General features: G+C 22.3%; 1 protein-coding gene across 1 annotated transcript in view; it reads left to right on the top strand.

Annotated features, from left to right (window-relative positions):
* The first annotated feature begins 7,621 nt into the window (after positions 1 to 7,621).
* Positions 7,622 to 18,574, top strand: part of LOC129610729 (epidermal growth factor receptor) — a 96,841-nt gene continuing 85,888 nt past the window's right edge. Inside the window, exon 1 of the mRNA XM_055523398.1 lies at positions 7,622 to 8,148. Coding sequence (XP_055379373.1) covers positions 7,707 to 8,148 — 442 coding nt within the window. The 5' untranslated portion in view covers positions 7,622 to 7,706. The remainder of the gene's footprint in view (positions 8,149 to 18,574) is intronic.

Genomic DNA, 18,574 nt, shown 5'->3' with positions numbered 1-18,574 from the left:
CTATTCTATTAAAAATTTTATTGTTTTATTTTTAATTTTTATGATCTCTACGGGATATGATGATATCATAACTTACTCATAACAAAACTAAACAATATTGGAAAAAATAACCGGGAAAATATTTTGTTATCTAAAAGATTTTAGGATAGCAGTAGCTAATCAAGAAGCTACAATAGTAAATTCGTTATAAGATAAACTTTGTGATTTAATTTAATTTTTGTTTTAACCCCTCTTACAACTACATATAGGTGTATTTAATTCGTAATTTAGACTTTTTACTCTGTAATTTTATTAAGAGCACTAATCAGAATTTTCCAGATCCTTGTAATTGATATCAATTTCTAAATTGATATTAAACTTATCTAGCCCATATTAGATTTTATGTATTGAGATAAAAAACACAATCAATTAATTTAGTGAAAAAAAAATATGAATATGTAAATTAATTTTAATAAAATGGAATTTTAAATTGATAAAACAAGCTTTAGAAGAGGAACACATTTCTTGACCTGCTCTACCTTATTGCTATTACACTGCTATTGTCCTTTAGAACGTAATATAAAATTAAATATTTAAATGCAACAGAATTTTGATTTCTCCAAAATTTTAATTTAAGAAGGAAAATTCAAATAGAGCCAATATGTTCGCAATTTTCAAAATAGCATACTATTTTTTTTAAATTCAGAGGTTTTGGCGATGATAAATTAAATTATATTATGGCGAACACATTTAGGAAATCACGAAATTACCGTAAAATTATACAAAAAAAAACAATTAATGAAAATTTCAACGTTATATTTAATATTTCATAATTTTGAATAAATGCAGCACAATTCTATTAAGCTATTTATGATTATGTCTTTGTCTTAATAAGAAAATAAAGTTTTGTGCTTAGTTTTATTTCGCTATGTGCGATGTTTCTAAAACATTGCATCCAAAATTATTTCAGGTACTGTTCGAAAAATTATAATTGTTTTTTTTTTAATTATAATTAGGATTTCAAAATAAAGTAAATTTTCCTAAATAAAACTATATAAAATGGTTTTTTGAGCAATAACAATTTTAGCAAAATAAGTAAAAAATGTGCAGCTTCATAGTAAAAGGATTAAACTTCATATTTTACTTCTTAATATTAAACCATATTTTGAACTCATAGTTTTATTATTTGCTAAGATGAATATTTTCCCAATAATGCAAAACATCTTCTCTTTAATCTCTATGTGTGAGTTCAATACAAAAAGTAACTGTCAACTTTCAACTCCATGGACTGCAACGGAATGGTGCAATAATGAATTTATAAAGAACCCAAATTCAATATGAAAGAATATAACACCTTTCCAAGGTACAAGATTTTTTAATGTTGCTTTACATTTGTGTACATGTATATATATATATTCTTTTAAGAAACTCATAAGAGATCATCACAAGGTGTATAGAATAATGTATACAAACTATACGTATATAATAAAACCTACACACAAATCAACAGGTATTACTGTACTGTAATATACAAATTCATCACAAAACTAACACATTTATATGCATGGGCTATTTAGATATGGCTATAACAAAATGTTTTTTATTATTAAAAAAATATTTTTATATTAATCTTGCACAGTATAAAAACAAATTTGACAAGCAAAACCCCATAAAAATTCAATGAAATGAAAATTGTTTAGAACTCGTATATAGATTTTTGGCTTCTTACCTTATTCTATTAAGAAGTTTTATTTAAAATGCAAAAATTTTTTTTCTCTCGAAAGGCACAATTTGTATTTAAAAACAATTGTTAGGATTATTACAAGGAAAGTGAAAATCTCATAGAGTATTTAAATTTAAATTTACACATTGAAACCAGACTTACGAGGGAAAAATCATTTAGCTTTAAAAGAGTTCAATTTAACTGTGGCATAGTGACTCTTGACACAACATCAATTAGCAGGCTGTTTAACAATTATTTTTATGGTTTTATAATTATTCGCTCAAATAATATTTGTTTTGCAGATTCTTCAAGATTTTCCCAAAACTAAATCATCTAGAGTTTACTTTGATACAATCAGGTTAATTACCTATAATGCTTTACACCAACATTTTACATTGTTCACTAATTTATTTTTTGCTTTCCAATATATAATTGAAAAATTTGCATATGGTGGTATCAAAATTTATTATATATAAATATACAACAGATTGTTATTATACATACAATTTATAATTTTAACCAAAACTCTCATAAATAATTAAAATTCAAAACTTATCTTTTCTTAGGTAAACTTATACTTCCCCCTTAATTTATATTTAGGAAATACATATAATTTCAATTTCCTGCATTAAGTCAATGACATTTTTGGTGATCTATATGACGTCATGTAAAATTTTGCTAAAATTATATAAGAGGTAATTTTAATATAATTGTAAAATATTGGAATGACACAAAAAATTGCTGTAGAGAACAAGATAAATTCTAATTTTTTACAAAAGAGAAAAAAAATATCAATTTTTTTCATTTAATTTTTTATATTGAGTGAAAAATATATTGGTAAAAATTATAATATAAGAGGACTTTGTACTAACAATCGCATAGACCTTACGTAAGATGACTTATTATTATTGTTTTTCTTTTGTTCTCCTTATTACTTTTTCATATACAGTATTGTTACAGATATTTTTCATTATTTTTCTTTTTAACAATTATTTTATACCTAATAATTTTATTTTAACATATTTTCATCTCATAAGAAACGTTTTAGAGTCAAATGGGAGTATAAAAATTATACAAGTATTGTAAACATTTTATATTACGTATGTATTTGTGTTAAATAAAAGGCATATGGATAGGTGCATATTATAATGTGATTGTATTGAAAAATCGTGGGTTTCATTTTTTGTTTGGAATAAAATTGAAAATACCTTAAGATTTTGATCTGTACAAACGTGGTCAAATCGACATTTATTTTGATGGTTAAGTTTTAAGTAGAATATTATAGTCAAAGTGATTATTTCTCACTGGATATTGTCCGGTGAAATATCACACTCACAAAACTGGCCTCCTTTTGTATAGATTTTTCCAGGACGACAAAGAGACGGTCATACATATTCTGTGTGGGTGTTCTTCCCTGGCTGTGAAGAAGTGCAGATGATTTGGGTGGGGTTTTCTTAATGTTGGGGAGCTCATGTCCAACTCCCTGAATGATAATTCTGGGTATTTACTTGGAACCGAGATAATTTAAGTTGAATATAGGAGGGCTACAATAAGTCATGGTTGAATACGGTGGTTGGAGGGAAGGAATTTATTTGCTTATATCTCTCTTCAACAATCTACAAAACTGGAGTAACTGAAATTTTGCAATTTCACATACAGTGCATGAGGTGATTTTGAAGCAATCAGCTGAATTGTTTCAATATTACATGTTATGTATTACGGTTTTTTACTATATTTGACAAAACTCAATATGTTACCGAAAGTACACTTCATTTATAAAATACTTACTACCATTTTATATATTTTTGACTGATAATAGTAGCTAACGTAAGAGAAAACAATATAGGTATGTACACAACTAGACTAGTTCGCAAAATAACATAATTCTAGGCGAATATAGGAGTAAGAATAAATTAATTTAATTAAGTGGACACGAATTAAAGATATTTAAAATATGAAGTTTTAAATTTTAAAATTTTATTTGAAATATTATAGTAAAACAGTATCATATTGTCATGGAATTTGCCATGGCTTTATTATTAGAAATTCTTTAAAGTAATAAATAAAATTTACAAACGCATTTGAGTACGTAAGTATGTATATTACACAATATACATCCAACTAAGATAAAACTTTGCTATAATAACAATAATCGTATATATACATACATATTATGTATACCAGTTCGTAAATATGTATAAGATAATAATAAAGAAATTTATACTCTACCTACATTATTGTTTTTATCACTTATTTTATTTTTTCTCTTTTATTATATATGCACAATATATGCATTCATATACATACATAAATATGTAATGCGAACATTTTGTTGCACCATAAAAGATCTTTTCTTAAATTTTAAGTATACCTTTTCTTTACCTTAAACCATAGGTAACTTTTATTTTTTTCCTCAAACAAAAGCATACATACTTACGCACATGAATCTGTATAAGTATACATATAGTTTTAAGGTACATATATTTAACTTTTATTAAATACACCTTTTCAAAATACTCAATACATACATACATATTTTATGTTATAACAAAAAAAGTGTATTGTTTTATCGCACCTGTATTCATTATTATTACAATACGCATACAATTTCACTAACACATGTAAAATATATTGAAAATAATATTATTATTATCGCATTTATCATCCATGTATTCAAACATTATTATTACCTGTTTTAAATACATTGTACATATATTCACGTTAAAATGTCATATACACATACATTTATCAAAAAATTTGTAACAAGATTTAAAATTATGGTTATTCTTATACGGATTTTTCTTTTGGTGTTATTTATAAAACTTGATTCTATAAAGATTATATTCAATACAAGCTTATTGCGAAACATTTTTTAACTATAGCTATGTTAAAGAATGAAAAAGAGAGAAAACATAAGAAAAACCTGTTTGCCAGTTGATTTTTCTTAAGAAATAACTATCATCATTTTCTTTATATGCACTTCTAGGATTAAAGCAAATTTGTTTTTTCATTTATAACACTCACCTTTTATACAGTCGTACATTTCTACATTGGATGTTGAATTTCTAGTATCTATGATTTTAAAAAGCTTAGTCGCGCGAGTTTAGTCCAATTCGTTTAAAGTTTACTACAACTCATTTAACTATAGCTTACAGTAATTGAAATATCATTAAGCATATAAGATTAAAATCCCCAGTTGTTTAATATTATGGCATCATTTAGTGTGATGATGTTGGTTATTTTGAAATTGGAATTAACTCTATTGGAATTTAAAGAGTCATACCAGCTTGTTATTCAAACATTTAGTTGACTTGATTTATATTTTGATTTTTTGGAAATATCCAATTGAAGTTAATACATTGGGAACCTTCAATTTTAACGAAAGAGAAGAAAACAAACTTATGCAATTTAAAAAATAGCATAATTTTGGGCGAATTTAATTTAAAAATCAAAATTACTTAAAACCCTTTAAATGCGTTTGAATAATAATTTTATTTATTAAAGAATTTGAGAAATTAAAATTATTTATGTAAAATTTTGAGCTCAAAATAATTATAATAATTGGCATAATGTAGTTTTATTAGTATAACAAAAAGCCCTGATTTGAGTCTTTACTAAGATTTTGTACAATGCAAAATTTATGTAATTAAATGAGACAAAACATAATTTTTTTGTGAAAACTATTTTAGTTATTCCAGCCAACTAAAATACTTTTTATCGTTACGTTCTATGGTTTTATGCTTATATAAACAAACTGTACTATTACACATTTCTACAACTACCACTAGCATACTAACTACATATTAGCATTACATATTATTTGTCATTATTATTAATAAATTTTATAGATTATTTTCAAATTATTTGAAAATATACTCTGTATAACTAAATTTCTTATAAAATCATATACGAGTAATTGCTTATTTTGAAAATTTATTCGTATTCAAAAAAAATTAATACCACTACATTAATAAATTTTTATATACACACACATATACAAAATAGAGGGCTTAAATAATATGTAAACATTCACCAATATTATTTCATAAAACCTATGTTGAACAATGTTAAAAAAAACAATAATAATAAAAAATGTGAAATACGATCTTTAGTTGAGGTTTTTATGGTACTTTTTTTTTTTTTACTTAATGTTTATAGTAAAGAAAAAGAGAGAGAAATTTAACAGCAAGAAAAAAAAGCAAGAAATCACATCTAACGTTTTTTTGTTCAAAACTATTTGGTATGTTTTGGAATCCATCTAAATTTTTTTACAGAGAGTTTAGTTTGAGTTTGTTAATAGTGTTGCGCAGGCGCTCGTATACATTATTTTCGCGACGTTAATTTTTTTTTTTTGTTTTTTTGGAATTTTGTGTTTTTGGTATTCAATTTAATATTTGATTTATTACATTTATTATTGAATTAATGTGCTAAATAAAATTATTTTGAAAATTATAATTATCATTTTGAAATAAACTTAATTTAAGATGAAAATTAAGTACCCACAATAAGAAAACAGTAATTGTATGCGAATTAAAAAAAATTAGGATTTTTTTTTTAATTTATAAGCGCGTAAATGATCTAAATTAATAAAAATATTATATATTAATAGAAAATAATTAATTACATTGTAATTTATTACAATTTAGAAATCAATTATATAACATGAAGTTCAATTTAAAAAAAAAGAGAAAGAGAGAAGTTTAAATTTTGCCATTATTATGAATTTGAAATTAATAAGTGAGCAATATTAAAATTTTATTTTAAATATTGTGTATAAAAATTTCCAAACAAATAAATACGGATGTATAAAATTAAATTTGTTTATTACTTATATTATTTTGTTATATAAAAAAAAAATCAGAAAAAAAAATTAAAAATAATAATAATTCACAATAAAAAAATTTTATATTGTTTCATATAATATAATAATATTCACATACAAATGGAATTATACTATAATAATTATTACATACATATATACATAAAATAATTGTGTTTTAAAAAAAATATATGAAATAAATAAAAGTAAATAGTTAAAATGCTGCAATATTTTTTTTTTGTTTTCGTCCAGGAAATTGTATGAAAGTTGCTTTTTTTTCGAATACAAAAGCAAAATGATAAAAATATGAAAATGAAAAGAAAATATTAAATTGTATTAAATTTAATAGAAAAAAAAAATAAGAAAAGGCAAATATAAGGAAAAATCACGAATAACATATAAAAAGAGAAAAATTCAGATTTTTTCTATTAAAATAATTTCAAAATAAACAAAAAAAAAAAACCGAGTATACATTTTAATATACTTACGACTTTCTAAACTGGTTTTCTTTTATTTTAAAGAAAATCATAGTATCATAATAATGACAAAAGTTTGAGTTTAGTTATTAATCACAGTATATATATATAATTATATTTTTTGTTATGTTAAATATTATATACCAGTTACATACATATATACATGAAGATTTAAAACAAAACGAGATAAAATAGAAGAAATAAAATCCTATCTTTAATAAAATATTATGCTTATATCATTTTACATATAAAAATATGATATTTCAAGCATGTTATACTTATACTATTCAACATACACAACTGGAGTGCATTATTCAAAATCAAAAATATACAAGAAAAGAAAATAATTGAAATATGAATAAAAACAATTAAAAATTATTGTGCAAAATTTTTATACTTCTGTTATACTATCTATTATACTTGTTTTATATAAATTCAATTATTATATTCGTATAACCTATTAATATTTTAAATATACAACATCCTTATAATATTTAATAAATTTAAAATAATTTATATATAATAATATAAATTATTATTATGTATATTCATTATTATTTTTATTATATATTTTTAAATAATAAAACAATATTAAAATCAATATCATAGCATATATACAAAAAAAAAGGAATATAAAATAAATACGAAAAAATAAAAAAATTTTATAAAATTTTCATTTGATTATGTATAATATTTATATAAAGTTATAATGAAAGGATTATTATTAGTTAGTATACTATTAATAAATGGGATTACAATATCCCATTGTAAGGCACGTGAACGTCATACAAGAAATGGTGGCGGTAGCGGCGGTAGTGGTAATTTTGATAGAGAAACACGTAAACGAATACGACAACAACAACAGCAATTACAACAGCAATTGCAACAACAACAACAACAGTCACAAAATAGTAATCAAATAAATTCAAATGTATATAATAGTAATACACAATTTTTAAATAGTAATAGTAATAATAATAATAACAATAATAATTTTAATTTTAATAATTATAATAATAATTTTAATAATAACAATAATAATAATAATTATAATAATAATTTAAATATAAATTTTCATAATAATTATCATAATAATATTAATAGTTTAGAGGATAATCGTAATAATACGGATTATGTAAAAGGAAAGAAAAGTAAGTGAATTTAAATTATTTATAAAAATTTTTCAAATTTAATTAATTAGACTTTATTTAATTATATAATTGCAAATAATTTATTTGCATAACTCAAAAACGAGTTCTTGAAGTGAAAAATTATGTTTGTATAAGGAATAACGAACGAAATGCCAGATGTAAAATCTGAAATTTCTTTCTCCTTCAAGTAGTTTAATGACAAAAAAATATAAAACTTTGGTATACAAATATTAAAGCTTGAAACACTAAGAAATGATTGTTGTAAAAGAATTTGGAATGCTATCGAATCCTTTCCATTCCATCTGGTAGAACAGTCACCTTATTAATTTTATTGTAAAGCTATATGCTTTTGCATAGAGATTTGCTCTTTCTAATAATCTATTCCTATGCTAGTTATATCCTTTTTTGTTTACAAAAAATGCACTCTAATACTCTATAAGAATTCTGAAAATATAAATAAAAATAATTTTTAAAACTATGCGCTTATAAAAGATTATGTCATCATATAAAAATTCATAATCGCAAGCAATATTAAATATTTGCTTTTTAAATCTATAATTATTGTGATTCAATTTTAATTAATTCAGAAATATTTAATATTTACTCTTTTAGTCTTACTTCATATCCTCTAAATAAATCTAATTTGATTTTGTGTGTGTTTTTTTTTTGCAAAGATTAATATGCTGTAATTAATTATTTATATTATTTATACATATACTTCATAGTCATTAAATTTAATATTTTCATTTTTAATTATTATAAAAGTGGCTTTAGTAAAAAGTCTTGCCAATATTATCACATTTACGTAATAAAGTGTGTAATAAATTTTGATTTTGTTATTCGCATAACATGAAACTTGATTTCTAAATTAAAAATTTAATCCTAATTTTATAAAATATTTCTCAAAAAATTATTTATATTATTAAATTACAGAAATATTCTTAGATTGTAATGAATTTTAATGTATTTTTAAATTAATCTCACTCACACATACATACATATCCAAAATGCAATACTATGTAAACATTGCAGCAATATATTAATATACCAGACCTATTTTAATTGTTGATTTACTACTTAACTGACAGTATTTTACTATTTTTACGATATTTAATATGAATAATTAAAAAATTAAAAATTTCATTATTTTCTGTATAAATACATATGTACACACGTATATGTACATAATTTATGTGAATATTATTATAAGAACATGTTAGGATAACATAATAATAATTTAGATATCATGACATATTTATATAGGGCGACAAATATACATATATAACCAAACAAATTTAATGTAGGAATCAAAAATTTATTATTTTATTCTATAAGTTGAGTAAATAGTAAACAGAATTTAGTAAATATTTTTTTATTACAAAGAGAGCAATAAACTGAGCTTAATACTTAAGAATTTACTATTTTATTTCTAAATATCTAATAATATCTAATAAGCGTAATATAAATACATTATTATGAGACTAAAGTGTATATATGAGTATGATTACACAAGCACATGAAGAATATACCAGAAAAAAATTATTATTATCAGTTGTATATGACATTAGACCTAAGATTTTCACCTCTAAACACACGCTACATGTATGGATATATGCTTATATATTTATGTGTTTATAACATAGTATCATGTATATTATGTTGATTTACAAAATATTTTGAGTAAGTATGTATGTAAGCACAAAGTAAATATTTTGGTTTCTTAAAAACATTTCATTTTTACTTCATATACTCGTATCTACCTAATTCTAATAAGATTTGACGAAATAATATTTTAATGCAGTTAGATAATATAGATAATGATAGTAGAATTTCAGTTATGGATTTTTTTGATAAGAGAAATTTAAAAAAAAAATTAATTTTTCATTTTGAATTTTGTTTACATTTTTTATACGTAGTTATTACGCATGTATGAGCCAAATTTCATAGTTTCTTGAGCTAAAAATGTTTTGTTGTTTTTCTGAAATTTTTATTAGTAAACAAAAATTTATATTTTGATTCAATTAAATGATAAAATTGTTAATAAAAATTTTCGATTTGACATATTTGACATATATCTACATTTTTTAAGAATGTTATCCAAAAAATTAGTAAAAAATATGAGGTTTTACATTAACCGATGAACAGCTTAATTTTAAGAGAATTAAATTTTAATCTCTTATATTTTTGCTTATAGTTTATAATTTTTTTTATTTATTTATCGATTTTATAGTAAACAAAATTAATTAACATTGATTACCTGATTTGCATTTAAAATACTTAATATTACAAAACACAATTGCTAAAAATATAGCTATACATCAATAAAAAAATAATTGCCCCTGAAAGTATGCAATATTATCATAATATTTTAAAATTATTGATTTCTTTTAGCTTAAGCTCATTTCTGTAATAATTCTGATGATTTATTACGCCATTTCAAACAAATTCTTTACCGTTTGAAAATAATTATTTAAAACGTGAGTTAAAACATAGTTTGAGATAAAGATATGTAGTAACTTAAGGCTGGTTTAGAACGTGTTAAATTCAAATTTATTTTGAAAAAATTTATATTGGATTAACTAAATTCATAATTATACAAATCAGGTTGTTGGGTCGTTGAATGTTATTAATGATCTAGTTGTTTGCTATTTATTGGGTATTTCATTGGTCCGCATAACATAATTTATACATAGATTTAATCTTTTCTGAAATTTATAAAATCTTTTCAATAATAGACATTCATTACATGTTCGACAAAATATGTATATCAATGGAACCTAAATACAACACCTTAAAATTTTGATTTCGACATTAATTAAAACATGTAACTGATATTCATAGCATTTATTAGAGTTAATAAATTTCCTTATATAATTTTAGCCTTTAAATTATTGCCTCTATATTTCTTACAAGTTTTAAAAAATTTAATTTTCTAATAAAAATCATAAATAATTTTTAGTAATACTTAAATTACTATTTTAAGTCTTTAGAAAGCAAACTCTAAATATTATATTACATTTATTTTAATTTTTATCTGTTTTTTTTTTTTTATTTTATTGATTATTTATTGTTTTGAAATCCTTTATAAAACTGCTTACAATTTAGTTTGCGTATAATATAAAAATTACTAATCTATGTAACAAAATCTAAGATATTCTAAAATAACAGTAAATTTATTAAAAATAATAAAAATAAATCGCGCCGAATAATATTTTTAACAGTGCTTTAATCTAATACGAAAAACCAGAATAATAAGTAAACGTACACCATTTTCAAATTTAAACTAAAACACTGACAAATGTACATAATAAAAAATTTAACCAGCATAATTAATTATGGTATTTTTTTTTGCATTTTTCTTAAATCAACAAATTTCAATTCCATAATGTTTCTATAATTATTATTTTGTCTTTACATACACACACTTTTATATATAATGTACCCAAGCATGTAAGTATATAAAGTATATTATATAGATATTTGTATGAAATTAAATAGGAAATTTTTTTTTTAAATTTTATCTATTCCATGTCCATATAGTATTTAAAAAATTATATAAAAAATTATTCAAAAAATTAAAGTATGGCGTATATACTTATAGAATTTACACTAAAGTCCAGTTAAAAAATATACTTAAAAATTAAAAATGCGCACATTAAAACACACACCTTTATAATATTATGTTGCTATTAAATATAAGCAAATATACGTACATTATCTCTTATTGAATTAAGTATATACATACATATATATAGACATAAGTATGTATAAATTAAATACAAAATAATTTTTTTTTACTTTCAAATTATTCAAACAAAATTCAAGAAAATACAAAAAAAAAATAACAAAAAAATAAATGAAAAGGTAAACGTTTTACACTTTAGCCCTAAAATCCCGCTGTAAAAAATAAACAAGAAAATGAAAAATAAATAATAAAAAAACAAGAACAAATACAAAAATAAGAAAGAAAAAAGCAAAAGTGTAAAAAAGGTGAGATACTTATTGACACAATTGTTAAGTAACATTTTAATATTCCACAAGGAATATTAAATATCTTTTTAAAAATTGTTGTGCATGGGTATGAAAGTATACAATGTCGAATTATAAAAATTTCGAATTTATAAAAGGCATATGAAAACATGATACTTTTTAGTCCTTCAGTGAAATTTTGCGTTTATTTTAATCTATTTGAACTGATAAAATTTAAAATAGGATTTAATAGACTATTAAAAGAAGCATTAAAATTTTAGTAAAGAAAATAGAAAATTTTCTGTAAGATTTAATAAAAATATTTAATTTAATTTGATTAAAATTGGTCTGTAAGATTCAATAATTTTCTATAGATGATGCAAGGTAATTGAACTTGTTCATAGAAAATATTATTTTATCGAAATTTTAGTATTCAAAATATTAGTATATACATGCACAGCTACCGCAAAATAATTGTCTCCAACGAGTTTACCAATTCGAATTTTTTGAAGTTTACATATATAAAGAACAACAACCGCATTTCATTTATAAAATTAAACAAAATACAAACTCAAATCTTGAAATAAAAATCTTAGTCTAAGAAAATTCATTTCTTACATTTTGTTTACCTAATATTGCCTTATTTTGTTGTCTTTGCATATTTAAGATTTTAAATCCCGAAATTTTGTTTCCTATACAATTTTCATTTTCTGGTTTCTTGTAATTTTAAAACTATTATTTAACATATTTCTACAATTTAATTTAATTTTTGTTTGAGCACTTATTATGCGTTATTTTTACGAAAAAAATAATAATTGTATAGGTGTTTTAATTGAAATTAAGAACACAACAAACAAAAAACAATATTGCAAAATAATAAATAGCAACAAATGGCAGAATTAAACTATTATACTGGGAAATTTTATATTATACTTATATTCATATTAAATTCAGCACTAAAATCAATTGGATTATTTGAACTTTGCATACAAGAAGCAAAAATGTAATATCCATATGGATATTTTTATATTAAGATGGAGTTGTCGTTTACAATAAAGGATAGAAAATTCTCGTTTCAAGAATGAGTGGTCGATGGTTTTGTGGTGTAAGCAAGTAAATGTTGATGAAACATTATATCCTATAATTACATTGTTTTAATAAGTGTTGCTTGTATATTTAAAATATCTGTAACTAAAAACGAAATACATAAATTATTTAAATTATGATGTGTTAAAAATTTCCACTCCTTAGAATTTTAGTTTGTTCATTAATTTTCGTTTTTTTCAAATATGATGTACAGTGGAAAGTTTTTATTCATAATTTTATAGTGGAGGGTATTTATTTATAATAATTCATTTGTTGTTATACGCACGCCAATGTAATTTACGTTAATTCTCAAATATTTCATACTGAAAATGTACAAGAACGAAACTGTTGTTTACTAAAATTATTAAGGAATTTTGAAAAAAAAGCAGAAATTTGATAAGCGCGTAACCTTGAAAACCTTATATAAAAACGGATAATTTTATCGACATCAGTAACTACGCTTTAGTGCGAGAAAATTATAAAATAAATAAAATTTAATTTTAAAAGGCGTTCTTACATACATACATATGTAAGTATATGTAGTTGCAAGTATATAAATCCATGCCTATATTTATTTCTTAACAAATTGTATATTAATTCTCATAATGTACACAAATATAAATGTTTGATAGGAAAAATTTATAATACAATAGCATTTATTATGCCTTACCCTGAAATTCGTAACAATAAAAAGTCTTTAGGGTGGACTGTATCTAATTTGCAATTCAATATACATGTTACTCTTCTTAGTTTGAGAGTAAAAATTGTCCATTCCTAATAAGTGGTTGACGAGCAAAAGAACTACGCTACAAGAATTGCGCTTAAGCACCTTATATTAATTTTAATTTTGAACGAACCCATTTAGGTAAATAAAAACTTAATTAAAATATTTAAGATTTTCATATTTTTTCATTGTAGAATAACATCCCACACAATGACTTATTAAATTTGAAAAATATAGTGCCTAATATTGGAATAACTAAATTTTCTTACAATCATTCAACAAATACAAACCTTGTATCTTTACAAATTACTTAATCCACTTAATTATGTGATATTAGCAAAGAAATTACAAACATATTATTTTATTAAATAAAACCTATGAGCCTTATATAAACGTTTCATACATTCCTTAAATCATTTTGATTCTTGTTATCTTTAAAGACCCTATTTACCTATAAAAAAATATGCTTGAACCACACCAATACCTTCCAAAAATATCATGTTTTTTATATTTTGCTTCTTTAACCAATTTTTGAATTTAAAAATATTTATTTAATCCAGGAATTTAATGTATTTGTGTATATATACACAAATTTATTAAAGTATATCAAAGAGTAAACATTAAAAATTTACTTTTTGAAAATATTTTTAAAAATTAAACTCGATCACGATCATAATAATCTTTGTTATGTCAACAAAATTTTATTATTTAAATAGAAAAAATATAAGAAGTTACAAATAAAAATTAATTTTAAAATGAATCCTTTGTACTCTAATTTTACATATTCAAGTAGATCAACTTGCAAAAAAAGTGTATACTTAGAAATTTTTTATATATTATAAGTAGACACGGTAGGTTTACTTAAAATATAAAAGAAATTGAAGCTAGACTTTAAGGAAACTTAAAAAATTCAAGGAATTGTAGTTCAAATTTTCAAATGTCGAAATATCTAAAAATTGAAATATAATAAAATTCGCGTAAAACGTACTACATAGCAATTAGTAGTTCAGTTTTTGTTGCTAGACTTATAAATTTTTTGTTTGAGAGGCAGGATTTCGAGAATTTCATTTGTGTGTAATACGTTATTAAATTAATTTCTGTTTTTATATACAACTCATTGCGAATTTGTCAATTTTTGCACTCCCTGCGTACGAATAAGATCTTTTACATTTTGATGTACGACCAGCTCATGAAACATTCTAAAATTCTCTCTCAGTACATTTATATCTTATAATTATTATGAGTTCATTTCCCATAATTTTTCGATCAACCTCATCAAAAATCTTTAAAAAAAATTGTCATTTCCCTATTTAATTTTCGATATACTTTTAATGCACTCAAATACATATACAAATATTTTATTATTTGAACTTCCAATGTTATACATATTATTTAAATTGGCGTCTCATTCGCATAAATTAACATGATTATGATTTATTTTTTTTTTGTATAACATAGATAATTCGAATATTGAAGCTATCTTTGAATTTCTTTGAGAACCAAATCAACTACATTATCTTTTCTTATGAAAACCAAAATTTTTTTTTTGATAAAATATTTATTTAAGATAAAAATAATAAAAAAAAATAAATAACCATAACATAAAATTTTGCAATTAAATATATAGGAGGAAATATGTTTTTTTTATGTTCATTAACTGAACAGTAACGAAAAACATAGCTTGTAAAACAGAAATTTAAATTTATGAGGTGAGGTGATGATGTAAAATTTATTTAGCGCCTTTTCTTTATCAACATACGTATAAGAGTAAGAAAAAAATCACAAATTGATAATATAGGTTAAATATTTACATATTTTATATATGAAATTTATTATTGTAGTTAACATGAAATCAAATAAAAATTTTGTAGTAAATTGAATTGGTACGATTTTATTTATCATATTTTATTTTGTAATAAAAAATTTTAAATTATATTCAATTTCGTAAAATTAGTTTGAAAATGTGGAAATATTTTAAAATGTATAATTTTAGATTTAGTTAACAAATTATTCGGAAGCTTTATTGAATGTTCAATAATTTTGTACACACTTATATATTTGCATATCAAATAAAGATTTCATAACACAATTTATAAATAGAGAATATAATATAGATTTATCTCAAGGCATATATTACAGAGTAATATATGTTTTTAAGTTAGAAAAAACGCGAACAATGCAAATGGTAATAATTTATTCTATATAATGTTATTATAAAATTTCTACAATGAGACAAAAGAAAAATTTAATTTGTTCTATATAATTGCTATTCATTTTGCGGTAAACTACTTAGCAGCAGTAACAACAATTCCGAAAATTCAAAATATCTAACTGTTATTCTCCATATTGATATTAAAGTATAGCCATAGTACTACCAAACCTCAATTACGTTAATTACCGTATTATGTTGTAAGAAAACCATTTACCGTTACTGCTTGTAGAAAAAAATTAATTACATTCATATTTAATTAATCTATTAATTTTGCAAAATGGTGTCCTTTTTCCTCAAATTTCATTATATACGACCGTATAAAAGGAAATTTGTCCAAGATTTTTCAATTATTTTTAAAATGGCTTGAAAATCCATTCAATAATTTCATTCAGATGCCTAATCTTTAAAAAAATCAAAGATTGTTCTTAAATACCTACATTCATTTAAACATTTATTTGAAAAACATGCCCATTAGAGAGAAAATTTTTAGAGACTGAGTTAATATGATAAATAGCTTAAATTTGGAATAAGCTATGCAGAATATAAGCTAATGTAGAATACTAAATGAATGCATTCACTTACAATATCAAATAAAAATTTCTAATAAAGACACAACAAAATATAAAATAAGGGACTTTTTAAATGTTCAAGCAGTAACAATGTATTAAAAAAAATACAGAATTGTACATACTTGTGTACAATCATAAACTTTTGTTCACCACATGTTTATATTTATTTGTATATACATACATTACATACATTATGAAGCAAAAAATGAAATGTAAAAAAAATCAATACGAAAATAAATTTAAAAATTTATTCTAAACAATTTTCAAAAATTGATTCAAAAAAAAGGCAACTCTAAAAATAAGTAAACTCTAGACTGAATTTTGTCCCCTTGCGCATATTTTTAAAAAAGAAAATGTAACAAAATGTATAGAACAACATAAAAAGCAGTAGAACATCAAATGGCACAACAAAAAAATAACCATAACAAAACTTAAGAGACCTAATTGTCACTCTTGTCTAATTTTAATGCAATGACCCGTGCCCTTAAAAATGCTCACTTATAATTTTCGTTGTTTTTTGTTTTCGTCTTTTTTTTTTGTTGTTGATAATTTTTTTTTTTTGTTTTTATATTTAGCAATCCCGTTTTAAATCTCAAATAAAAACAACAACAACAAAAAAAAGAAAATAATTTTCTTTTCCTTCTTTTTTTTTTACATTTTTCTCCTTCACGCTCATGCTTCGCAATAACAACGACAACAAGAACAATAACAGTAATAATAATAATAATAATAATAGCTATCAAACAAAACAATGTAAAATGACAATAAAATACAGAAAAAAAGAAAAAAACGTGGAGTAAAATGAAATAAAGTAAAAATATTAAACAAGAGAGAAATACTAAACTTTTATAAAAAAAACAAATTAAAAAAAAAGCATCAACTTCACTCACTATAGCGACGAGGAGAACTTGTGTTGTATCGTATGTGAGCAAAAGCAACACGATTTTTTGTTTTGAAGTAACTCAAGTCATCCGCGACTTCAAAACATAAAAAATATCATACTATACATATAAGTACATATATAATATTTATATAATATATTTATGCCCACTCGTACTTATAATTTTTAGGTTCTTTATGTTGTTTGTAATGTATGTATTTGTTGGTATACACTTCTTTACTGTTGTTATATTATAGTTATTAACCCCTTACTTTAAACTATGCACTGCCTATATGTTTAAATTTTGTTTGTTTTTCGTCTACAATACAAGTTATACTATTAAGTATTAAAATAATCTTTAATAATATATATGTACATAATTATACATATATACGTTTAGATAATATGTATGTCTCTACGTTTATTTATAGAAACATACTGAAATATTTAGTACATGGATATAAAAAGTACTTATTTCAAATAATATTCAAATTGATGGCGGCTGTTGTTAAATTTTATGTTGCCATGATTTTTGTTATACATAGTATATGTATATTTTTAAAAATTATTTCAAAATGTTTTACATACATATGTACATACATTACAAAAATTTGTAGAAAAAGGTATCAAATTTAATTTAAAAGAGATAACAAAATTCAAAATTGTATAATGAGATTAAGTGAAAAATTTCAAAGTTTTGTGTAATACAACTGCAATGTACCTATGCAGTTATTGTATATGCAGTTAAAGGCATAAGTTACAATATAGGACAATTATTATTAAGTATATAAAGGAGAAAACTATGTATTTCGATTCGTGTTGAAAACTATTAAAAATCACAACCGAGTAATTATAATATTTTTGTTGATATATGGAGCGAAAATTTGTAGGTATGTGTATATGTAATGATACCAGCTTTGGTTTTGTACCTAATGTATAGCTAGTTTGTTTTTTTTTTATCCCGTTAAATTGATATTTGAAGTCAT

Source organism: Condylostylus longicornis, unplaced genomic scaffold, assembly GCF_029603195.1.
Source record: "Condylostylus longicornis isolate FDR11 unplaced genomic scaffold, ASM2960319v2 ptg000048l, whole genome shotgun sequence".
Classification (NCBI taxonomy): Eukaryota; Metazoa; Arthropoda; class Insecta; order Diptera; family Dolichopodidae; genus Condylostylus; species Condylostylus longicornis.
This window is presented reverse-complemented; position numbering and strand designations above follow the sequence as displayed.